Source organism: Notechis scutatus, chromosome 1, assembly GCF_049901735.1.
Source record: "Notechis scutatus isolate UNSWTSFEM ecotype Mainland chromosome 1, rNotScu1.2, whole genome shotgun sequence".
NCBI classification, from domain to species: domain Eukaryota; kingdom Metazoa; phylum Chordata; class Lepidosauria; order Squamata; family Elapidae; genus Notechis; species Notechis scutatus.
Genome location: NC_142009.1, coordinates 227812130 through 227837982, shown reverse-complemented (window position 1 = coordinate 227837982; position 25853 = coordinate 227812130). Strand labels below are relative to the sequence as shown.

Sequence of the window (25853 nt, the reverse complement as noted above, 5' to 3'; positions counted from 1 at the left end):
GTTGCAATTGTAAGCTGAATCATTACATAACCGGACTTGTTTTTATGTGAGTCATTGCAGTCATTAAGCGAATCACATAGTTGTAAGTCTCAATCCAGTTTATCCAATAGGCACTGTTTGTTGCTTTTTGCTGGAAAATGGCAAAAATATTACAAAATACAATCACATTGGAAATGGCTTGAAGTTTATTACAACATCCTGGGATGCTGCATCTGGTTATAAATGTGAGCCAGCTGCCAAGTGCACAAAATGCCATCCTGTGACTTCAGGGGTGATGTGACAGTTGTAATGTTGAGGACAAGTTGTAAGTAACCTTTTCAAAGTCAGTAAGTAAGCCTTGTAAGTCGAGGACTACTTGCAGTTAACAACATTAACATCTTTTATTTCTGTCCGAAGTATGTGCAGTTATATTTCTTTACCATATTAATTTGTAGGAAATATGTTGGAATGGCACACTTTCAGGATTTCAGAAGTAATTTCTGGGAATCCTGAAAACATCAGCACTGAACTTTTAAATATTTTCTTCTTCAGTGTCTTTTGAAACATTCGTGGCCTTGCTAGTTGCCAAACCTAATTGCATAATATACTCCTACTGACAAAAGATTTGTCATAGTGTTAAGCCCTGTCTATTTCAGAGGAAAAACATACAGAGGTTGTATCTTCCTGTCCCTTCTCTTGTTTGTACTGATTTCACTTCTGGTTTGTAATGAATTAGTTTTCCATTTCCTCAGGCCCCTGACTTCTATGTGGAAATGAAGTGGGAGTTTACCAGCTGGGGTAAGTCAGTACTTCAGGTGTATAATTCAGTGAGTAAAGAGAAAAAATGAACACAAGATAGAAAAGATGGTGTGCAGAAGAATATTTGAACTAAGGAATGAGATTTCCTTGTTTGGTTATTATCATTACTTTTCAGAATAGATTTGGCCACTAACTTTCAAAAAGGGTATCATTGGCAGAGCATGTGGACTAACTGTTTGTTTTGTGAAAAAAGGAATTCTGCCTCTTGTTCTACAGTCAGTGCAGTGGCTTCTTCCATGGGCAGTCTATCCAGGGGATTTTAACATGTGATAACACAAGTAGTGCTCCGAAGTTTTTAAGTGATAATTTGGAAGGTCCCACGCAGATGCCTCAGGGACCTATTAAATTTGTTGTTTACTCTTAGGCATGTTGCTGTCTCATCTTACCCTACTTTTAAAGAGGCTATAATTCCTTCATGGAAAACAGTCTTGTACAAATGTGACTCATTATTTAATAGTTCCAGGTAATGATCCTTATGCCTCTGTTTATTATCTTCCTCTCTCTCTCTCTCTCTCTCTCTCTGCAGTGCCTCTTGTCTCCAAAATATGTCCAAGCGATGTGTATCGGGTATGGAAGCGGGGTGAAAACCTGCGGGTAGACACTACCTTACTGGGCTTTGAGCACATGACCTGGCAGCGGGGCCGGCGCAGCTACATCTTTAAAGGCGAAGGTCAGAATATCCCTTTCTTGGGAGATGGGCGCGTGCTCAGTGACACATGTGGTTTTGGTAGAAAGTGTTTTTCTTCCAAGGTTGCATTTTCATCCTCTTTCTCCTCCCCCTTTTTTTAGATGAAAATGCTGTGGTGATGGAAGTTGACCATGATAAGCAGGTTGTGTACACTGAGACATTGTCACTAGCCTTGCATGAGCCTGAGCTGATGCTGGCTGCCATGCAGCCTTCGGAGGAACATGTTGCCAGTCGCCTCACATCTCCTATTGTCTCCACCCACCTTGATACCAAGAATATTGCCTTCGAGCGGTGAGTTTTGGCAGAAGGAAGGGAATGTATTATTCAGTGCTTATCAGTGCCCATATATGGGGGATTGTGCGGGAGGAGCAGGAACATAGTGACCCTGTGTGGCAATTGTTGGGGAGCAAGAGCAGGAGAAACTACCGAAGATTTTGCTTTGATCCTGTAAGCTGCTTGATGTTCTCATACCATAAGAGGGAGCCGAGGAAATCAAAATTGAAGTGAGACCCAACTTGGAAAGAAAGTCTCTCTGATTCTTTGAGCACTAAATAGTTTTTTCAGGAAGCCTTATATTGGAAATGGCTTGAAGTTTATTATGACAAAATACAGTTCAACACCCTACTTTTGCCTTTGATCTGGTTACTGGAAGACCAGGTTTCCTTACACAAGAAAATAGTTGCTCTGGAAACACCACTTAGTCTCTTTAGTTAAGGCTTTTTAAAGGTAGAGGTATAGGCAGGTCTATTTGTGCAATAACAGCATTTAATGTAATTAATACCGTGTTTCTCACATAATAAGGCCGGGCCTTATTTTTTTTTGACCCCCGAAAAAACGGCTAGGCCGTCTTTTCGGGGGTGACTTAATTACCCCCCCCCCATGCATCCGGGTGGGCGGCCGGCCGACAGCTTCGGCAGACCTTCCGCCACCGTTGCTTTTCCTTCTCCCTTGCTGCCGCGGCGTTAGAGCAACGCCGCAGCGTTTGGCGCAGCCACGTGCGGCCAGTCAGGGCTCCTCCCTACAACCGGAGCCCTGAGGAGACACTTGGCTTCAGGCGCTCCTGTCGCCGCCTTCCCTTTGTCTTTGAAGGCAAAGCGAATATTTAAAACCTCCGCTCATCCCACCAGGGCGCCGGAGCCGTGCTGGCTGGGCAAAGCCGGGAAAGCGAGCCGCGGGTGTTTCCTGGCTCTGCCCAGCCCACACGGCTCCGGCGCGCCCTGGTGGGATGAGCGGAGGTTTTTAAAATAATTCGCTTTGCTCGAAGGCAAAGGGAAGGCGGCGACAGGAGCGCCTGAAGCCAAGTTTACCAACAACAAAAGGCAAATCCTCAAGGTGGGCTGGAGGGAGGGGGCTGCGTGGCCCCCCCGGGCTGTTTCAATGCAAGGTCCTGACCTTGCCCAACTGCAGCATCCTGCCGTTGCTGCCGCGTCCTTTTCGCCGCCGCCTCCCTCTCCGACTGCGAAACTCGCGTGCTTCGCCAAATGCTCCGAGCAAGGCGAGCTCTTTCATACACACACACAGAGAGAGAGAGAGAGACGCCGGCGTGCTCCGAGAGGCTGGCTCTTTTCTCTAGCCGAGGCTGACGTCTGACTGAATCTCTGTCCCGCTCCTTTATCCTCACGATGGGGTCGGCAGCGACGCTCTCTGGGGCGGCTTGCCTCAGCTTGCCAGCCTTGCCCCGCTATGAGACGATACTGTGACAGCCGCCGCTGCCGCGCTCCCTTTCTCTTTCCTCGCCTCTCCTCCCTTCGCCGGCAGGAGCGTGCGCCCCTGCTTCCGCCACCGCCGCCACTCCTGAGGCCGGCCGGGGCGGGCAAGCAAGCAAGGCGGCTGCGCTGTCTTCTTTTTCCCTCAGCGAAGCGCCGCCGCTTGCCGCTGCCGCCGCCACCTGCGATGGGCGAGGAGGCAGCGGCGGAGGCGCCCGAAATGTTCCAATTCGCTCTTCCGAGCAAAGCGCGAGCACCGAGTCTCCTGATATGAAGTGCCCCACCAACGCAGGCAGCACCATATCCAGGCATGCAACAAAGTACTTCCTAACGGCAAGCCCCCCCATCCCCCCCCCCATTTCGCATGTTTAAAAAGGGCCTAAATTTGGGGGAAGGGGCTTAATTTGATTTTATGCCAATAAATCATGCTGGGGCTTCCTATTGGTGGAGGCCATATTGTTGGAGAAACACGGTATTTTTAGGTGAGGGATTCTCAAACTAGGGATCACATAATTCCTAAGTTACTTGATCTCACCCTGGTGTTGTGAATTGACTGTCTGCTTATCCAAGCAGTGTAATGCATGGATGGCAGTGATCCAGCTGTGTGTTTGCAGTCTAGATTTGTACAACCAAAACTGTATAACTGATAGAACTCATGCTATCAAGGGTGACCTCAGGATTTGCTACTTCCACATCTCCCTGCTCCATGGGCACCTCCATGTTTTCATTGGCCATCTACAAGGCATGCTTGCTGAACTCTCAACATGTTTTCTAGCACGGCCTTTCCTGTTCTGTCTCCTGCCAGCAGCTTCCATGCATCCATCCTGGCTGGATTGGGAAGGGGGAACAACAGGGTGGAAGAGAAAGCTAATGTCACTTGGAATTTCCTTACACTGCACAGCCCTTGTTCAGGGTGAGAGAGAGAATTGAGAAAAGTGGGCAGAGTTGAGATGCAGCAGCAATGATGTCTCAGCAGTTCTGGAAAACTTGGCCAGGAGACGAGTAGTACATTCCCTTCTGTGAAGGAAGGCAGCGACCCATCCTTATCCAAATGTCATGAAGAAGAATGCCAGAGAAGAAGTTCTCCTGGTAGCATAGATCCTCCAGAGGTTCTGGGCACAGATAGGCACCAAAAAACCTACCTCTAAAAACAGGAAAAGAAATGCAGTTCAGATAAAGAAAGGTTTTATGTATCCTTATCCACGAATAAAACTGTGAAATAGTGACAAAGATCCTGGTAACAATCCAGCTGTGCTAGGTATGTACCAAAGACAGAGCAAGAACATAGTCTGACGGGGCTCTGGCTTTGTGTGCACAATTAAGGTGACTTGTATCCAGAACCCCAGATGACTTGCACATGAGTTCTGACAGTGATTCAGTTTTTGATGTGCAAGTCTGGGGTTGCACACAAAAAATTGGAGTACTAACCGAATGCCCTTCTGCTCTCCTAATGAAGCTGACCACCAGCTTCTCCAGATAAAAGAGGTGGTCTGTTTGACAGTGGGAATCCTGTCAGAACATAGTATAACAACTTTATTTCTTGTGGGGAGATCACAAAAAGTTATTTATCATTTCAGCACCACAGAGTTTGAGATTTAGACTGAAATAGGAATCCATTCCATGTGCAAGTTTGGGCCATTGTCATACTTGACTCAGGAATATCTTTCTATTCAGGAACAAATCTGGCATCTGGGGCTGGCGCTCGGAGAAAATGGAAGTAATCAGTGGTTACGAAGCCAAGGTACAATTCTCTGTCTTTGTATAATTATCCAACATAAATGTCAAGATTTAGCTTATCTTCTGTACTTCTAATTAGCAGTCTTTGAAGGAATCAAATAATATAAATGAGTTTGTGCTTCTCCAGGTTTACAGTGCCAGCAATGTGGAGCTTATCACCAAAACACGTACCGAGCACCTGTCTGACCAGGACAAAACACGCAACAAAGGTAGAGCACACATTTACTACTTCCAGTTTTGAACCCATGTTGACTTAACCAGTCTATTATGCTGTAAATACTTTGTCCTCATGATAGTTCCAGTTATTCATTCTCTCTCTTTAGTAATTGTTCTTTGACCTTGGTTGTCTTGTCCTCAGCAAATTCAACATGGAATATTTATATTTCATTTACTTATTTATTATGTTTACATCTTTCCCAAAAATTGAATACACTGAATAAAGCACTGCTATGTCCGGTGTTATATCTCTCCACCCCTGTGAGATAAGTTGAACTGAAAGAGAATGACTAACCTGATGAACTTTAAAGCTCTATTACTTGTGATAAAATATTTTATATGGGGGCGGGGGAATAGAAAACAGTATAGGAAGAAAGATTTTTGAATAACAAGATTATAGGTGCTGGTCTTTGTGGCTTTGGAATAATAAGAAACCTACTTAGAAATCTAGATGTAGCATCTTTTAAACAAAGTGTAAATTTTGAATTCTTACATAAAATGCAAGAGAGCCTCCGAGGTGATTCTTGATTTCTCATTTGTTCATTTATTTATGAAATTTATATGGTACTTTTCACTCCAGGCAATCTCAGATGTAGTAAATAAATCAATACAGTATCAAATCAACAATCAAACTATTGTATAGAGATTAAAATGAAACACCAGCTAATATTGCTGGCATTTTTAACATTTTTAAATAATAAATTTGATGGCATTTACTCTCAGGTGATTAAAAATAGGATTCTATACTGACAATGCATTCAATTTATCAATATGCCTTACTCTTATACATTTAGATAACACAGGATAGCACTATTAAAAGATTTTTAAAAATACTTTTTTAATGAGAGAAAAACTGTTTTTGTACTGAATGCATGTTGAAAAACAGATCCATTCTTGCAAATTGTGGAAGCTTTTCCTTCCTTGTTGCTGGGCTTCCAGAATACCAAAATGATTTTACCGGTAAAAAGAGACGAGTAATTTAAACACTCTAAAACTTCATCATTCCTTTCTATGATTAGGGAAAATACCAACCAGCTCTGAAGAAAGTATACAGTATATATTCATGGATAAGCTGAGAACGTTAGGTTCCAAAATATACCCAAAAAATTAGTTTTGACTTCTCTACAGACCAGAGTTCAGTTTTTAAAGACTGTCACAACCTTAAAATAACATGGTTTTATAAAAAAAAATGACATAACAGTTTGCAGTTTCCTGCCTGTGGTTGCAGTTTAAAAATTGAGGGATAGCTTATCTGCGGGTGGCACATTTTTCATGGTATTTTGGTTGAAATTCATAGAGTTGTCTTATCTGCAGATAGGTTTATCCACAATTATGTACAGTATTTATTTTGCTGCAATCACTTGTCCTATTCCCTATCTTAGCAGTCCTTGCAACCAGGTTCTTATTAGTGTAAAATAAATTAGCTTCTTGGAGGAAAAGTGAGGTAGATAAGTAAATAGTCTTGCCCAATATTAGGAGTGGGCAGTATGGGACAAATTCTTTTGACATTTTATAAGATACTTGTTGCTGTAAAGAAAGAATATATTTAGGAAAGCCAGGTAAATATTGAGCTATTGCCATGTACAGAGGGCTGCCTTTGAACAAATCCTGGAAGCTACAAATGGTCTCCAGACAGTTATTGGACATGCTTTGAAATGCCCAGGTGATACAGTATTGATTATTGGTCACCTTAAAAGCCTTTAAGGCATAGGTCTACTTTTTATGAAGATCACTTACTGTTTTGCTCATCTGGTAAGATCTGGTAGGGTTGATGTACTTTAGGAACCCTTGATCAAGCAATGCCATCTGTCAGAGGCATTGACTTCTCTATTACAGTGTCTGCTTTCTGGAATTATACTTCCCCAGTGATTTATTTACCTACCTACCTGATGTCATTCCACAAGTTGTTAAAAACCTGACTATTCTTCTGAGCCTTGGGATAGGATGTTGGAAGAGTCCTGGGTGATTGGTTGTTGCTTAATCTATCCAGATGCTTAAGTTTTTCTTTACTGCTTTCTTGTTTTAAGTGTAACCAGCTCAGAATCATTTTGGGTCTCAAGGGAAGCTTCTAAATTTATTTTTTAAAAATTAAAAAAAATAACAAGTGAGTAGTGAATGTCTGCTCTTATATCCTATAGTAGTAGGGGTTATAGTAAAAGAGAAGGGCAAATTACAATCAGATATATTACTGGGACATACATAAGCATTTTGTGACATGAAGCTTTTCCCATGACATTTCTACAGCGATGGGGAAAAGACTATGTACTATGCAATTATTATTATTTTGAATTATGTTTATATCTCTTCTCTCTTTTTTCAATGGGGAAATACAAAGTAAGGCAAATAGTTGTTCCACATAATGGAATAGTTTTAAGATGTGATGAGGGGACAACTTAGCTGGAAACCAGGCAGGCCAATGAAAACTTTTTTGGTTTAGTTTCTTTCCACAGTGGTCTGCTGCTGCTAAGGGTCTAAAGAAAGTGGGGCTGGGGGACAGGCCAATATTTGGATGCTGGAGGAGCCTCAGTTCACATATCATTTTCAGTGCTATGTAGGTCTTGCACTGTAATATTAAAAAGTGTTCACTTGGGGAGATGCTCATCTTTGTAGAAATAAAAGAGACATTTTCTGTAGTATTTTATTATCTTTCAAGGGCTGCTGCTACTGCTAAAACTGTTTTATCTGCAAGTGTTTAGTATATCAGGATGTTTATTTTAATACCAAAAGCACAAGTTCTATGCTGCATGCCACCTTGAATGCTGTAACAAACAGATAGGACAGAAATATTTTAAAGAAACATTATAAGCATCTGATAAAAACAGGTAATTGTAACGGAAGTGCTTCTTTGAGAAGAAACATAGGACTTACTCTTTTGGGTGTCCTTTCCTCACTATACAGGCTCCAAGACTCCATTCCAGTCCTTCCTAGGAATTGCCCAGCAGCATGCAGCCCAGAATGGGGTATGTAACAAGGTTCCTTCCCTGCACGGGGAAAAGGGTGCTAGCTGAGGCATCTGCATGAGGAACTAAAGGGGAGGAGGGCAGCAACAAGAGACTTACGCTGGACCAGTTTGGTGGGACTGGTGGGGAGTGAGACTTGGTATTTGTGTGGCATTTACAATTATTGCTAGAATCCTCTGCTTAGAGTAGATCCTGCTTCCCATTTTTCAGGCCCCTGTGCTGCAGTCAGCCAGTCCCACAAACCCAACATCTATCACCCCTGAGGAATACTTTGACCCCAACTTCAACTTGGAGTCCCGTAATATTGGCCGCCCTATTGAGATGTCCAGCAAAGTTCAGAGGTGAGTGCAGATGGGAAAGATAGTGCAGCATTGATATACAATGGGAGACACAAGACACGAAGGCTAGCATTGATGCTTTTGGGGGGTGAGAATGAAAATCCATAAGGGTGAGCATGACGGCTAGACCTTTTGGTGTGCTAAGATGGAAGAAAGGAAAGTTCTAGAAACTGACTTGCTCCTTATTTGTTAGGTTCAAGGCCACTCTGTGGCTCTGTGAGGACCATCCCCTCTCCCTGGTGGAGCAGGTGACACCTATTATTGATCTGATGGCGATCAGCAATGCTCATTTTGCCAAGTTACGTGATTTCATCACCCTCAAGTTACCTCCTGGCTTCCCAGTTAAAATCGGTGAGAGAGATGCAAAGCAAACTGGCTGAAACTGGGAGTGGCAAGTGATGGTGCTAACCATTGTAATGTGGAACTAGAAGACAAAGTGTGGGAGAGGGAACAGGAGTATGGCAGGAATGATGTATGCCAAAGTTGGATGTAACAGTAGATCTGTGGTTGCTGATGTTTATTTCTGAAGACCAGGTACTGAGAAACAGAAAGTGGGAGGCACTATTACATACCTGATCTATAGAAGCATTTAGTTAATCATTGTAGGAGTAGAATGCTGGCTACTCTAGATGGCTTTTGGTCCAGTCCAGGATCAGGATTCTTTTTATATTGTTATATTCTTATTAATAATGTTTTGATGGGTTCAGCAAGAGACCTGAAAATAAATAGTTCCCACCCTTTCATTCTTTTCTTTCCCTTTTCTATAAGTTTTCCCTGTCATTTTCAGAGATCCCTCTCTTCCACGTGCTCAATGCCCGGATCACTTTCAGTAATTTGTGTGGCTGTGATGAGCCACTAAGCTCAGTGCGGATCTGTACTCCTACCCAATACCCTGGCAGCAGCGAGGAACCAAGTGCTGGGGCAGAGGCAGCCAGCAACACTAAAGGTAAGATCAAAGGCCAAATCAAAATTATACCCAATGCTTCTATGGCTTCAGTGATGTAACCTTTGGTAAAACTGGATAAAGAAAAAGAGGAAAGAAGCTGTTGGAGCTGGAAGAGATGATGCCCAACAGTCCATACTGAATTATTTGAAGAAGTAATAGAGGAAAGGATAAAACAGGTTGTGCAATCTGCATCCCATAAGCTGCCAGACGGGTCCTAGGCTCTGCTTCTGTAACTCCCATAGCACCTCAGAAATTATGCCAATATTTTTCATCAAACAAAAGTGTGAACTTTCCTCTCTTTTTTTTTAAGTTTAAACTTCCAAATAAACTTTATTTGTTTAAAATACAACCCAAGCCCCAAAGGAACCTCCTGAAAATCTTTGCTTTGCCCACTTGTGTGGTAACATTGCATCACCGTTGCTTCCCAAAACTATCAAAATATATATTTATCATGGAATAGCTGCTAAAAGATTGCTTGCTCTGGAAAAGACTAGTTAAAAGAATGACTCTTAAGACTGCTGTTCTTGTCCATAACCCGTCTCCTTCATCCACTTACCTTACTCTAGGAAAAATTCCTAGCAGAGATCCATACTGGTCCTAACAGCAGCAATCGTAAATATTGAATTTGCACTTGATTCTCTCCCTTTCACCTCAGAAAATGCTATCTAGAAGGATTCTGCACAGAATTTGCCCAAACTTTTCACAATCTTATTTTGCCTATCTAGGATTGATGCGCAGAGCTAGTAAAACAATTTCCAATTGTTGTTTCCATTTAAAGATTTTGCTGTTGTTATTACTCTGGCATAATAATAGTTCACACTAATTTAGTCTTGTGCTTTCCCTCTCTATTGTTCTGAGAAAATTGAGTAATGCCAGCTTTTTGCTAATCTGTTATGTCTTGGTTCACCTGGGAAGATTTAGTGTATTTGCTTTACTTCTGGAAAGTATATGGCTTGATCAAAAAAGAACCTTATTGTAGTTATGGGGAAGTAAGACAGAGATTAGGTGTTTGTCTGTTTAATTAATACAGGACATAGTTAAACCCATTCAAACTCTTATGATATTTGAGCACAATTTTAGACAATCTTAACACAATATAGACAACTTAATAGTGGATATGGTACTACTAGTCACTCTAATGACTCCATATTTGTATGCCTTCCTTTCCAGGCAGTAAACAGAGAGAGGCATTGTACTTACGTCCTATTTGTAGGTCTCCCTGTGGCTTCTAACTGATGATGGTCTAAACAGGATGCTGTCTTGATATGCCTTTGGTTTTATGTAGTATAGCTAATGCTATTTTCCCAATCCCTGTTGTAGTTACTGTTATGTTATTCTCCTTGCCCCTAGTGTACCCTTTCCCCTGTGAAGTGGATCCATCTGTATTTGAGGTGCCCCAAGGCTACACAATGCTGGGTGCAGGCCGTACGGAGCCCATGAGGGATGAGGATGATGACCTCCTCCAATTTGCCATTCAACAGAGTCTCCTGGATGCTGGCACAGAGACAGATCAGGTGATTGTGAGGGCAGCAACTGGACTGTGGTGGGAAAGGCTTTGTATTCAATTAGCAGAAAAGCATGTTTAACTGGTTCTTCAAAACAGGGTCTGTGGTCTAAGAAGGTTGTGTGGTACGAGACAAAAATAGGAGGACAACATAGCAAATAAACCCCCAGGTATTGTCACTGGAGATTATTCTTTGTGAACAAGTTTAGATATAGCACTGGGGGATTAAATATAGTATTACTGGTACTTTGTATTGCTTATTAGGGATCAGGTATGGGGGAGACCTAAAGCTAAAAATGATCTCAGACTATTCAATAAGTCATGGGATCAATTAGTTAATTGATTAATTAATTACCCCAAAAGTTTCCAATTGCTGTCTACTACTGGATGATACCTGTTGACTGTTTTTTACTTTTATTTCTTCATTCCATTTATTAGGTTACCATCTGGGAAGCTCTGACCAACACACGGCCAGGATCCAATCCACCAACCTACGATGAGGAACTACAATTGGAACGGTGAGTATCTGTAAAACGCACACCATCCATTCAAATACATATCTAGCTTTCCTGCCAGACTCTGTTTCTTTTTTATTGTGATGGAAGCAGTGGCTGCTACTAGAACAGAATTTGGTTGGGAGAAGGTGCCAGGAACTACATGAATTAAGATAGTTGCATGCTATCCTTCTAGTTTAAGTTCTCTTCTTCCTGTTATGGAAAGGAACAAGAACTATACAGGGCATGGAAACTTCTTTCCCAGCTATTAGAGATTTTGTTCATTAGCTCATTTCTGGCTTGTGGGATGCCACTAGCATGACTATGTAGTTTGGTTTGGTTTTAAGAGAAATCTGATATTGATAGTAGAATTGTGACTGTTTTTTTTTAATGAAAATTTGTACCCTAAATAATTCATATATTTGCTTACAGATAAAATTCTTAGGCCTGAGAATCATTCTTTTTAGTTATTACACATATCGTAGGAGTGATTGTCTTAAAAATAAATTTAGTCTGTGAATAGCAAAACGAGGCATGCTATCTGTGCCATGGTCAGGTTATATAAATACTTTAAAAAGACTGCTTCTTGAAAAATACCTGTTTCTGTCTGCATTATAGGGATATATTTGAATTGATTAGAAACTTTTAACATTTACTCAGGGATGGGATTCAAATTTCTTAACAACCGGTTCTATGGATGTGGCCTAATTTGTGGGTATGGCTTGGTGGTCATGTGACTGGGTGGGCGTGGCTTGCTGACTGGGCATTGCTTGGTGTCATGTGACTGGGTGGGCCTGGCTTGTATGTAAATATTATAAATATTTATGTAAATATTGATTTTTTTATAAAAAGAGCAACTTTTAACCAAAAGCAGGCAGACAAATTGAGTTGCTCACAGAATCACAGATTCATCTATCCATCTGCAATCGGCTACCTGAGTCTGTCACATAAAATTTGCTTGCAAGCAAACTCATAAAGTTTGCTAGCAAGCGAACTCACAAAATTAACTCACAACATACCATATATGTAAATATTGAATTTTTTATTAAAAAAAGAACAACTTTTAACCAAAAGAAGGCAGGCAGATTGAGTTGGTCACAGAATCACAGACCTATCTATTTGCAATCGGCTACCTGAGTCTGCACTGAAAAGTAGAAGCTTCAGTCCTAAGGAAGGTTTGGCTCTGCTTTTAGATTAGCTAGAAAGCAAGAAATCAAAGGATTTTCTGCTTTCTACTAATCTAAATCTCCCAGCAGAACAGAACAACTGATGGTCAGGGAGAAAAAAAGGAAAAATAGCAACTTACCAAACCAGGCAAGTTGGATGGCTCGCATGCCAGGTAAGGAGTGGGTTGGCGGGGAGGAGAGGGGCCAGCCGGTGGAGAGCGATTTACCAGTTTTCCGAACTGCAGACAATCATAACACGTGTGTGTGTAGCGTTTGCAAGAAATCATCAGCTGTGCTGCCTGGATAGCTGATAAGCGCTGCGTGAGAGTGCGCAGCGTTTGAAAATCCTCTTGTTTCCTGCTTTTTCAACCTCAGCTGTGCCGCACAAAGCAGCTGAGGAAGGAAAAGCAGGGAATAAAGGACAGCCTAGAGCCCGGGCAGGCAGGTGGGCCAAACACTGAATCGGTTCGGTGTCAGGTGCTCTTCGCAGCTACCTGTTCTATAGAACTGGGCCGACCCGGTAGCATTCAACTCCTGAATTTACTCAGTGTTTTTTTCAATGCTGCAGTTGCTGGCAATAGAACTTTTTTTCTGTGCCCAATACGGCCTGAATTCATGGCATGTGAATAAACTATATTTTAAATTAGAAAGTGTTATTTACAATCACGTGCATATAACCAAATTCTGATAGCTTTTTGAATTTTTTTTTCTTTTTTAAGAAACTGATGTGGGTAGGTTGAAATTTAGATCCAAGAAACAGCAAAGTTTGCTTCGTTCTTTTACTATATAAGTGCTTCCCCATCAAGGTGTATTTCCAACATTTTAGGTTATATTTAACCTAATATAGGCTTGAAAATTAGCAGATAGAAAAGCAACTGAAAAAGGGAAATGGGAAGAGAAAAAATGCTGTTAGAAAAAAGAGATTAAAACATTGCTATTTTAAGTCATTATTTCATTTTTCTTTGAAAAAAACTTTAAAAGTTTTATATTTTTAACACAAGTTATCCTCAGGTTTTAAAATCCTCAATATTTATTTCATTTTGAAACACATTTCTGGCTTCTATGGTTATAACCACAGATTAGACAGTAATGACTGGATTCACCTAAAATCCACAACAAAGCCAACTTGCAATGAGATAGGTGGCAAACAAATTTAATAAATAATAATATAACATATTGGAATGTGTGAATCTAGTTATTATGTTAGTATTTTACTTCTGGTTTTGGCAGATTTAAACAAGGAGGTATGTCATACTATCTGTTGAGCATGAAATCTTCAACTATCTTTTTTGTGCTTAGTGTAGAAATATTCTACAGGAGAAGAGCTTGCTTTTCCCTGGAACTCTTCTTAAAATTATGTTTATTTACTGAAGGACTGATCATGAACTTAGAAGCTGTTTCCTTTATTCAACCCTTATACATTTATGCCATTTTATCGAAAGCAAATACAGTAAGAGGTGACAGTCAGGGCCTGTTGTTATAACAAGCAAAGGATTCCATTGACCGAATGTCCACTTCTGATTTTTCTGATTTGCATTGTTTTTAATTTGTTAAATTTGCAGTTCATTTACATATATATTCAGCATACATGTGATAAACTAAGAATTTCATGTGCTAAAACACCCCACACCAAATTGGGCTTTCTTATCCATGAGTACTATAGGTTTCCCCATGCATGTTCTTAACTCAGCTAATAAAGTAAAGATAGTCCTAAGTAAAGACTTATGGCCACAACTGAGCCCAAAATTTCTGTTGCTAAGCTAGACATTTGTTAAACGAGCTTTGCCCCATTTTATGATCCTTCTGGCCACAATTGTTAAGTAAATCACTACAGTTGTTAACATGGTTGTTAAGTGAATCTGGCTTCCCCATTGACTTTGCTTCTCAGAAGGTCACAAAAGAAGAACACATGATCCCAGGACACTGCAACTGTCATAAATATGAATCAGTTACCAAGCGTCCAAATTTTGATCACACAACCATGGGGATGCTGCAGTGGTTGTAAGTGTGAAAAATGGTTTTAAGTCACTTTTTTCAGTGTTGTTGTAACTAAATGGTTAGTAAACAAACTGTTGTAAGTCAAGGACTACCTATATGTTATAACAAGATTAATAAAATACATTAAAATATAATCAAAATTATATGAGTTTTAAGATATGCATATTTTTAAAGTAAAGTAAAAGGTTTCCCTGTCAGTTGTGTTCAAGTCTAGGTCATGGTGCTCATCTCCGTTTTTTGGCCAAGGGAGCCAGCGTTGTCTGAAGACATTTTCTGTGGCCAGCATGACTATACATGAAAAGTGCATGGAATGCTGTTACCTTCCTACCGAAGTGATACCTATTAATCTACTTGCATTGCTTCCAAACTGCTTGGTGGGCAGGAACGGGGGAAGGAATGGGAACTCACCCCATTGCACGGCGCTTGGGTCTCAAACTTGGGCTATTAGCACTCCAACTGATAAACTCAGTATCTTTAATAGCAATAGCACTTAGACTTATGTACTGCTTCACAGAGCTTTACAGCCCTCTCTGAGTGGTTTACAGAGTCAGCCTATTGCCCCCAACAATCTGGGTCCTCATTTTACCCACCTCGGAAGGATGGGAGGCTGGGACAATCTTGAGCCTGGTGGGATTCGAACTGCCAAATTGCAGTCAGCCGGCAGTCAGCAGAAGTAGCCTGCAAAAGTAGCCTGCATTCTAACCACTGCGCCACCGCAGCTCTTAACTATTGACCCATTGCGCACACTATTCATAAAGTGGCTGAAATAAATTATAAGAGATTAATAAAATACTTTATAATATAACCAAAGCATATAAAATACAAATTTTCCAAAAATAACAAATATAAACAGCAAGTGCTTTTATAAGCCTCTGATTAGTTTTGGTTTTGTTTAGCTTAATTTACAAATGACACAGTTATGATTTGTTCAGTAAATCATAACTTAAATCATGGTTTAATGCACTGCATAGCCCACTTGTGAAGCTAACAGATCTCAAATTTACCATTTTTCAGCAAGCCAATTTAAAAGAATCTAGTATAAAATCACTGACTTGTAATTCATCAGCAAATTTGACTGAGTTTGAATGCAAAACAGATGGTTTATTAATGTAAGGTATTAATTTGCATTAGTCCTGTTGCTGTGCTAGTTCATCTTGCTTGTGGCAAAAAATGCATATCTACCCTGGATGTGTCCAGTATTCATTTCACAGCAGTTTCTGCACAGCAGTATCACAAGCTATTACTGTCTTCCAAATTGTTTTTAGTTTTAAATGCACTTAATAGGAAACCGTAGGCTTTCTCTATCATTACTGCATGCAGTTCAGTAACCACTAAATGACTGGTGAAAGTTAATGCCAGAAACATCCATCATCTTTTGCTATTCCTCCCTGAAATTATTCTGGGAATTACTTCAGCAGCAAACTACAGCAACTTAAGAAAATAGACATCAACAAAGGCATCCAGGAGCGCTTGGGGAAAATGCAGTAAATAGCAATTTAGGCAAGCCCAAGAACTGTGATTCTTACAGTTTTGCAGCAAGCCCATGAAAAGCTATAGAAAGAAATGGACATAGTTTATTTGATAATTTAAATGCTCCACTTTATCTCATCCAGAAAAAAAAAGAAATAGATACATCTACTTTCAATATGCCTAGAAATATGGTTCAGCCTATTCCCGATCAAATTATTCAATTTGTAATTGCCCCTATAGTTCAGACTGTTGTGGGAGACCTATATGGTTTCCATTGTATATTTATGGAAACTTCCCAACCTAGGGGAGTAAAATATAAGTATCTTATGTACTACACATGACAGGACTTCACAAACTGCCATTCATTCCAAATAATGCTTGCTCAGCTGCAGAATGGACCCAGGTTCTGGGGTTCATTGTGTCAATGATTAATAACTTAAGTGGCTTCCAATTTACTTCTGAACACAAAGCAAAGATCCGTAAAGCTTCTGTGCCTGAAGTTCACCTGTTCTAGCATGGGCCTGCCCATGGATTAAACCCATTTTCTGATTGCACTACCAACCAAAATAAGATGGCCAGCACCTGGGGAAAATCCTAGTTGGTAACAATGCTGCCATCAGCTCAGTGCTCTCTCCTTGGAATGTTTCTCCTATTGAATTAGTTTATGTTTTCTTCAAAGCCGGATAATTTTTAATTGCCCCAGAATGTTTTTTGTTGTGCTACATTATCTCTACTTTTATTAGCTGCTCCTTTCTGGTGTGTTGCACAAAAAAATCTGTGTGTGAACAGTTCCACTAATTTGGAGTAGCCTATATGCTTGAACTGAGACTTCAAGGTTTCAGGCATTTTGATCCATGAATGAAAGAAAATAGTATATTTTCTAAAAGCCTTTGTATACAATTGTTAATGCTCACAAGTATTCTTCAAGTCCCACTTCTTTTGCTCCTATATAGGTAGTCCTCAACTAATGACCACCATTGAGCCCAAAATTTCTAAGCGAGACAGTTGTTAAAGTGAATTTTGCTCCATTTTACAACCTTTCTTGCCACAGTTGTTAAGTGAATAGCTGCAGTTGTTAACTGTTACTGACACAGTTGTTAAGTAAATCTGGCTTCCCCATTGACCTTCCTTGTCAGAAGGTCTCAAAAGGTTATCACATGATCCCAGGAGACTGCAACTGTCATAAATATGGGTCAAGCATCTGAATTTTGATTACCTGATCATGGGGATGCTGCAACAATCATTAAGTGTGAAAACTGGTCATAAGTCACTGCTTTCAATATTTCTAACTTTGAATGGTCACTAAATGAACTGTTGTAAGTTGTGGACTATCTGTACAGTCTTCCCAGTCTCTTGTCTTTTACCTACCTGTATGATAAGAATTCTGAAAAATGTAATTACAACATATCTGCAAAGCAAGAGGTTTGAGAAAGCAGCTGCAGTCTCAACATTAGCATCTGAATACAGGGTAAGGTTCAGATAAGCAAATGCAGTCAATAATAAATTGCTTCCCAGCCCACAACTGTCTGGATATCCAGATGTTGCTATGACTGTTTAAGTTACAAATATTCTGTGATAAACAGAATCAGTTCAATGTGACATGTCCCGTTAACTTAGAGGTCTCCAAAATGCAAGAAGCCTTGTGAATAAAATACCTGAATTTCTCCTCTTACTAAATATGGCTAAATTCGACATCATATTTGTCTGTGAAACATGACTCAATGCATCTCTCCCTGACTCCATTACCACAGTAAGAGACTATCATGTTTACCAATCAGATCATGAAATCCGTAGAGGAGGTGGTGTTGCCATCTTCTATAAAAAGTCCTTACATCTAAAAAACATCCAAGTTACCCAAGAGCTTGCTCTTCCTGAGACCATCGTCTGTGAACTGTCCTTAAATATCACATTTCGATTCTTACTGTGTTACAGAGCCCCGATTATGACATTGAACATGTAAACAAGCTAAATTCACTACTAACATGGGCAACATCCTGCCCACACACTTTTATCTTTCTTGGTGACTTCAATCTACCTCACATTAACTGGACCCTAAACAAATGTAAAACTGAACCCATACATGCAACCTTCTACAATGCTGAAACAAACCTGGGACTGGAACAACTAGTAACCAACCATACTAGACTTAACAGCTGCCTCGATCTCATCTTCTGCAATAGTTTGAATTCAATTTACGGAATACAAATTAAAGAACCCTTTTCCAACAGTGACCACAGCATGATTGACTTTTGTCTCAACGTACGTCCACACAAAAATCAACACAACAATGTGATCCCCAATTATAACTTCAAAAAAGGCAACTATGATCTTATAGACAACGATCTCTCATCCCTTGATTGGCAATTTCTATTCACTGAATGCAATACTGTTGAAGACCATTACAACATATTTTTACTTGAAGTCAAAAGAGTCATCAAACTATATGAACCAATAACAACTCCAAAAACCAGAAAAAACAGATTACCCATAACATTAAGGAAGCTTCAGTCCAAAAAGAGATCACTGGTGGAAAAACAAATATGGTCACGTTGCCAACTTCAAAAGCCGATACAAAAATTTATGCCACCAGATAAAGACTGAATGCACCAATTATGACATTAAACAAGAGGAAAACTTTCTAAGCACCAATTACACCTGCGCTTTCTACAATTTTGTAAACAACAAACTATAAGTCTCAAGGTCCATCCCACCCCTGAAAGGACCTAATGGTAAAGACTGCAACAACGACACTATTAAAGCCAACCTCCTTAACACATTCTTTGGCTCAGTATTTGTAAACAGCAATGGATCATGCCCAGTATTTCCTAGTCAATCCACAGACAATTACAATGATCTTCTAATACATATCGATTTTACAGTAGACAATGTTGAAAAAGCACTACGCAATCTAAAACCATCTCTACCTATTGGACTGGATGGAATATGTGTCTACTTCTTTAAAAAGCTATCCACTGCCATAGCCGAACCTCTAAGCATAATCTTTGAAAAATCTTTTCAGGACCAGCTCCTTGCCAAAACTATGGTCACAAGCCACGGTCATCCCCATCTTCAAAAAGGGAGACCTCAGCCTAGTTGAAAATTACAGACCAATCTCTTTATGCTGCGTCACCTGTAAAGTCATGGAATAAATTATTAACCAATCCATTATCCTCCACTTAGAGACAAGCAACCTACTCTCTAATAAACAATTTGGTTTCAGAAAAAAACTATCCTGCAATCTGCAACTCTTACACTGCAAAAACATATGGACTACCACAACTCAACCAGGGCAAAGCAATAGATGCAATCTACATAGACTTCTGTAAAGCCTTTGATACAGTGGTACACGACAAACTACTCCTAAAACTAAAATCTTATGGTATCTCTGGGCACCTGTATAACTGGATAGAAGCATTTCTTTCAAACAGACAACAAATGGTCAAAATTGGGAGCGTCCTATCAAATTCTGTACCTGTCAACAGTGGTGTCCCCCAAGGCAATGTTCTAGGACCAACTCTCTTCATACTCTACATAAATGACCTCTGTGATCATATAAAAAGCAACTGCGTTCTCTTCACTGACAATGTAAAGCTATTCAACATCACAGACAATACTGCTACCCTTCAAAAAGACCTCGACTATGTATCAGAATGGTCAAACAAATGGCAACTTCAAATCTCAACAAATAAATGCTCTGTCTTACATATTGGCAAAAAAAACCAGAAAATAAAATACAGGCTGAATAGTCAAGACCTTGTTGATGATCCAAACTCTGTCAAGGATCTTGGAGTACTCATCTCTAATGATCTAAGCCCACTGTAACTACATAGCCAAAAAGGCATTAAGAGTTGTTAACCTAATCTTACGTAGCTTTTTCTCTGGTAATATTACACTACTAACTAGAGCATACAAAACATTTGCTAGACCAATACTCGAATACAGCTCATCAGTCTGGAACCCACATTACGTATCTGATATTTACACAGTTGAGAAAGTCCAGAAATATTTCACAAGAAGAGTTCTCCACTCCTCTACTCGTTGCAGAATACCTTATGCCACCAGACTTGAAATTCTAGACCTAGAAAACCTAGAACTAAGATGTCTGGGGAACAAACAGGGTGAACTCAAACTATGAATACATGACGGTAAATATGATATAGTTGGAATAACAGAAACTTGGTGGGATAAAACCCATGACTGGAACATACTGGTAGAAGGATACAAACTATTCCAAAAACAAAACAAAAAACAGACCCCATAAAAGTGGAGGTGGAGTTGCACTGTATGTAAAGTACCACTATATTGCTACAGAAATGCATGAAACCAAAGATGAAAACCTCCTAGAATGCATATGGGTCAATATAAAAGAAAAAAAGAATGACATGGCCATAGGTGTATATTATAGGCCACCCAATCAAGCAGAAAAAATAGATGTCCTTTTTGCCAGCCAACTAACAAACATATGCAGGAAACACACAACAATAGTAATGGGAGACTTCAATTATCCTGATATCAATTGGAAAACTAATTCTGCACCAAGTGAGAAATCAAATAAGTTCCTAACCAACCTAGCTGACAACTTTGTTGTCCAAAAGGTAGAGGGTGAAGCTAGAGGGACAGCCATACTGGACTTAATTCTTACAAACAGAGAAGTGATAGAGGGAGTTGAAACTGCAGGAACCTTGGGTGAGAATGACCATGTCATACTAGAATTCAGTATAACACAAACACAAGCAACAGAACATAATGACACCAGAGTCTTGGATTTTAAAAGAGCTGATTTCAATAAACTCAGAGAGAACTTGGGAAAGATTCCATGGATGAAAATCCTAAAGGGGAAAACAACTCAAGAATCTTGGGAAACTCTAAAAAGTATGACCATAGAAGCCCAAACCAGCACAATACCACTGAGAAAGAAAAACAAGAAATCCAAGAAGAAACCAGCATGGCTGCACAAAGATCTCTCTGGCAGATTGAAAGAAAAAAAGGACAAGTACAAAACAATGGAAAGAAGGACATACAACTAAGACAGAATATCAGCAGATAACCAGAATCTGCAAAGACGAAGTCAGGATAGCAAAGGTTCAGAACGAATAAAGACTTGCAACAAAAGTCAAAGATAATAAAAAAAAAGTTTCTTCCAACATATAAATAACAAGAAAAAAATCAAGGAAACAGTCGGTCCACTAAAGAGAGAAGACGGCAAGGAAGTAACAGGCAACAGAGAGAAAGCAGAACTGCTTAACTCATTCTTTGCATCTGACTTCACGCAAAAAGAAACTATAGTTCAACCCACCAAAAACATAAGTGTAAAAGACAGACCAGAAATAAAAGTTAAAATAAGCAAAAAAAATAGTAAGAGAACACCTGTCTGATCTTGATGAAAACAAATCACTGGGGCCTGATGGATTATATCCCAGAGTTTTAAAGGAGCTGGCAAAGGTCATCTCAGAACCACAGCACCATATCTTTCAAAAATCCTGGAGCACCGGGGAACTACCAGAGGACTGGAAAAGAGCTGATGTGGTTCCCATCTTCAAAAAAGGAACAAAAAAACAGACCCAGGAAACCAATCAGCCTAACATCAATACCCGGGAAGATACTGGAAAAGATAATAAAAAAACAGATCTGCCAATATCTAGAAACAAGTAAAGTAATAACTATCAGTAAGCACGGGTTTGTTAAAAACAGATCATGCCAAATCAATCTTATTTCATTCTTCAACACAGTGACTAAATTAGTAGACCAGCAAAATACTGTGGACATAATATATTTAGATTTCAGCAAGGCATTCGATAAAGTAGACCACAACCTACTTCTTAGTAAGCTAGAAAAAAGTGGAATAGATAGCACCACCACTAGATGGATTCACAACTGGCTGGCAAACCATACTCAACGAGTAGTCCTTAATGGGTCTAAGTCTACATGGAGGGAAGTAAGCAGTGGGGTGCCACAAGGTTCCATCTTAGGCCCAGTACTCTTCAATATCTTCATTAACGACTTAGATGAGGGAATAGAAGGAGAACTTACCAAATTTGCAGATGATACTAAGCTGGCAGGAATAGCTAACACCCAAGAAGATAGGCTCAAGATCTAGATGGATCTTGACAGACTAGAACACTGGGCCATATCTAACAAAATGAAATTCAATGTAGAGAAAAGTAAAGTCCTACACTTAGGCAAGAAAAACCAAAAGTACACATATAGACTGAGTGAAACCAGGCTCAATAGCAGTAACTGTGAGAGGGATCTTGGAGTCTTAGTGGACAACCAGCTAAATATGAGCCAGCAGTGTGCAGCAGCTGCCAAAAAAGCTAATGCAATCCTAAATTGTATGAACAGAGGGATACAGTCAAGATCAAGGGAAGTACTAATACCACTCTATAAAGCCTTAGTAAGACCACATCTAGAGTACTGCATCCAGTTTTGGTCACCACATTATAAAAAAGATGTTGAGGCTCTAGAAAAAGTACAGAGAAGAGCAACCAGGATGATTAGGGGACTGGAGGCTAAAACATACAACGGACAGTTGCAGGAACTGGGCTTGGCTAGTCTAGTAAAGAGAAGGACCAGGGGAGACATGATAGCGGTCTTCCAATATTTGAGGGGCTGCCACAGGGAGGAAGGGATCAAGCTATTTTCTAAAGCGCCTGTAGGCCAGACAAGGAATAATGGATGGAAACTGAACAAGGAGAGCTTTAAGTTGGAAATAAGGAGAAACTTTCTGACAGTGAGAACAATCAACCAATGGAACAGCTTGCCCTCGGAAGTTGTGGCAGCACCATCAGTTGAAATTTTCAAGAAGAGATTGGACTGCCATTTGTCAGAAATGGTGTAGAGTCTCCCGCTTGGGCGGGGGGTTGGACTAGATGACCTACAAGGTCCCTTCCAACTCTGATTATCTGTATCTGCCTTCGGTCCAATCTAAGTATAGTATATAAAATCATACATTGCAATGTCCTACCTGTCAATGAATACTTCAGCTTCAACCATAACAATACAAGAGCAAACAATAGATACAAACTCAAGGTTAATCGCACCAAACTTGATTGCAGGAAATACGACTTCAGCAACAGAGTGGTCAGTGTCTGGAACACTCTACCTGACTCTGTGATTTCTTCCCCAACCCCCAAAAACTTTAACCTTAGATTGTCTACTATTGGCCTCACCCCCTTCCTAAGAGGCCTGTAGGGGGCATGCATAAGCGCACCAACCGTCCCTGTCCTATTGTTTCTTTTATTTTTCTTATATGTATCCATATATTCATAACTATGTTTTTTACTTATACCTATTATCTTGTAAGCAATTGACAAACCAAATAAAATAAATAAACGTGGCAACTTTAAGACTTATGGACTTCAACTCCCGGAATTCCTCAGCCAGCTAGGAATTCTGGGTGTTGAAATCCACAAGTCTTAAAGTTGCCAAGTTTGGGGACCCCTGTGTTAACTACTGTGTTTTTAAGTGCTTGATTAAATGAATCACATTCTGATTTGGAAATAGTAAGATTTTAAAAAAAAATCACAAAATTGAAAAGAGCTTTGTGTAATGGGAGGTAATAAACAGAATCTGTCCTCAGGCAGTGATCCATAGTGTGAACATGAGTTTATTGCAAGGACAAAAATGTTGCTCCATCCATTACCTAGGTAGGAAATGTAGTAAATTCAGGAGGTTTTGTCAGCATTGTATATAATCGGCGCAAACAGCTTGAATCAAAAGCTGACCCATTGCTTTGTTTGTACCGGCAGCGAGGCTCTTTTGTAATTGTATGAGCACGGAGAAACTCGAGATTGAGCCAGACAATCAGAATGTTAACATGAGAATATAGAATAGAATAGAATAGAATAGAATAGAATAGAATAGAATAGAATAGAATAGAATAGAATAGAATGAATAGAATAGAATAGAATAGAATTCTTTATTGGCCAAGTGTGATTGGACACACAAGGGATTTGTTTTGGTGCAAATGCTCTCAGTGTACATAAAAAGAAAAAAAATATATTCGTCAAGAATCATAGGTATAACATTTAATAGTAGTCAAAGGGTACAAGTGAGCAATCAAATCATACTAGGAAACATAAAAATAAGGGATCAAATCAAATTATACTAGTAAAAAGTCGATTTAAAAAATCATAAGGATACAAGCAACAAAGTTACATTCATGCAGTCATAAGTGGGAGGAGATGGCTGAAAGGAAGGATGAGAAGATGAATAGTAATAGTAATGCAGACTTAGTAAATAGTTTGACAGTTTAAGGGAATTATTTGTTTAGCAGAGTGATGGCACCCAGAAAAAAATCTATCCTTGTGTTCAGTTGCTCTGGTATGCAGCGCTCCACAGCATGGTCAAAAATATGTTTGAAGTCCTTTAAGTGGGCTGAAGTACACCTGTTGAACAAGCAGAAGGGCAACTTGTGTCTCTTTCTCATGATTGCAACAAACTCTCCTCTTCTTTCTCAGGGCCATCCAAGAAAGCATGTTCCTTCAGTCAGGACCAGGCCTGGTCCCTATGGAGTCTGGAGGTGGCAATGATGTGCCTGCTCCTGAGGGCAACCCAGCGCTCAGCACCAATGGAAGCGGTTCCTCAGCTTTGCCTCCACCTTACCCCAGCTTTGATGAGCAGCTGCGTTTGGCCATGGAGCTGTCGTCTAGGGAGCAGGAAGAACGGGAGCGCCAACACCGTGAAGAAGATGAGGAGCTGCAACGAATCCTCCAGCTCTCTCTGACAGAGAAGTAGCATCCCAGCCTGCTAGCAAGGGGTCCCTTGGCCTTGCTCAATCAAGCCTCACACCACCCAGCCTAATTCTCCTTGCTGCCACTGTATTTTGGATTGGGTTGGGTTCCATGCTTTGCCCCCTTTCCTGTTGGGGTCAGGCTGGAGGTGAGAAGACAGAACCTTCTGCATTTCCTGTGGTTCACTTGGTTCCGTCCTTTAATATTATTTCTTGTAATTTTTTTAACCGCTTTATCCTTCATGGAGGAATTGTTTTCTACAGCACAGAGAAGGGGAGTAAGAGAAAAGGAGCAGCAACTGATAGGAAAGAATGGAAAAATAATGAAAGATGTTTCTCTTTTTCAGATGAGCTTGCAGGTTTTTTTTGAGGGTGCTAGAAGTGTGCTGTTGCAGCTTCTGTCTTTGCATGAGTTTTGGCCTCTCTTGGGGATTGGGGCAATAGAGGGGGTGGGATCCAGGAGCTCAATGCATTGATATTTGCAGTAAGACTGAAGTCAGGCTGCAGCTTGATGAATAATACTCATTCCTGTCTTCCCCCCGCCCCTCTTCCTCATCATGAGCTGCTGCTCTCCCCTCTTCCCGTGTTTAATTTATTTAATTTATATCTTTAAAGATATATACTAGAAAGGGAACGGAGGTGTGTGCTTTTTTAAAAACTGAACCCAGTGGGTCTTAAAGGGAACAGCTGGGTCCACTCTTGAGCAGTTTTATCCTGCTGTCTGGGGACCAGGCACGGGGAGCTCTGGGCAGCAGGAATACTAAATAAAAAACATGAAACCAGCATCTGCTTTTGGTAGCTTTCTTCAGTTTCAACTATCTTGGTCACAGTTTGTGTGGCTCTCATACAAACATAATGTGAGGCTCCATTTGTGGTACTTGTGATCATGTTTAAATTACTGAACAAGCTGATTTGTTTACTAAAAAAACAACAACCCTCAGTTTATGGTTTGAATGATCATGCATGTCTTAAGAAGGAATTAGTGGATTCTTCACAAAGAATTACTTAACCAGTCAGGTGCAACATTTCAACAAGCCAAATGTATAGAATTCCGTATGTTTGATAATCTTTCATTTTTATGAACTCAATCAAACAAGAGGA

General features: G+C 40.2%; 1 protein-coding gene across 1 annotated transcript in view; it reads left to right on the top strand.

Annotated features, from left to right (window-relative positions):
- Positions 1-25535, top strand: part of ANKRD13D (ankyrin repeat domain 13D) — a 31095-nt gene extending 5560 nt beyond the window's left edge. Inside the window, exons 4-15 of the mRNA XM_026686624.2 lie at positions 732-777; positions 1325-1468; positions 1588-1777; positions 4867-4933; positions 5057-5138; positions 8044-8105; positions 8316-8446; positions 8637-8794; positions 9231-9389; positions 10740-10903; positions 11332-11411; positions 24481-25535. Of these exons, the coding sequence (XP_026542409.1) occupies positions 732-777; positions 1325-1468; positions 1588-1777; positions 4867-4933; positions 5057-5138; positions 8044-8105; positions 8316-8446; positions 8637-8794; positions 9231-9389; positions 10740-10903; positions 11332-11411; positions 24481-24757 (1560 nt within the window). The 3' untranslated portion in view covers positions 24758-25535. The remainder of the gene's footprint in view (positions 1-731; positions 778-1324; positions 1469-1587; positions 1778-4866; positions 4934-5056; positions 5139-8043; positions 8106-8315; positions 8447-8636; positions 8795-9230; positions 9390-10739; positions 10904-11331; positions 11412-24480) is intronic.
- The last annotated feature ends 318 nt before the right edge of the window (positions 25536-25853 follow it).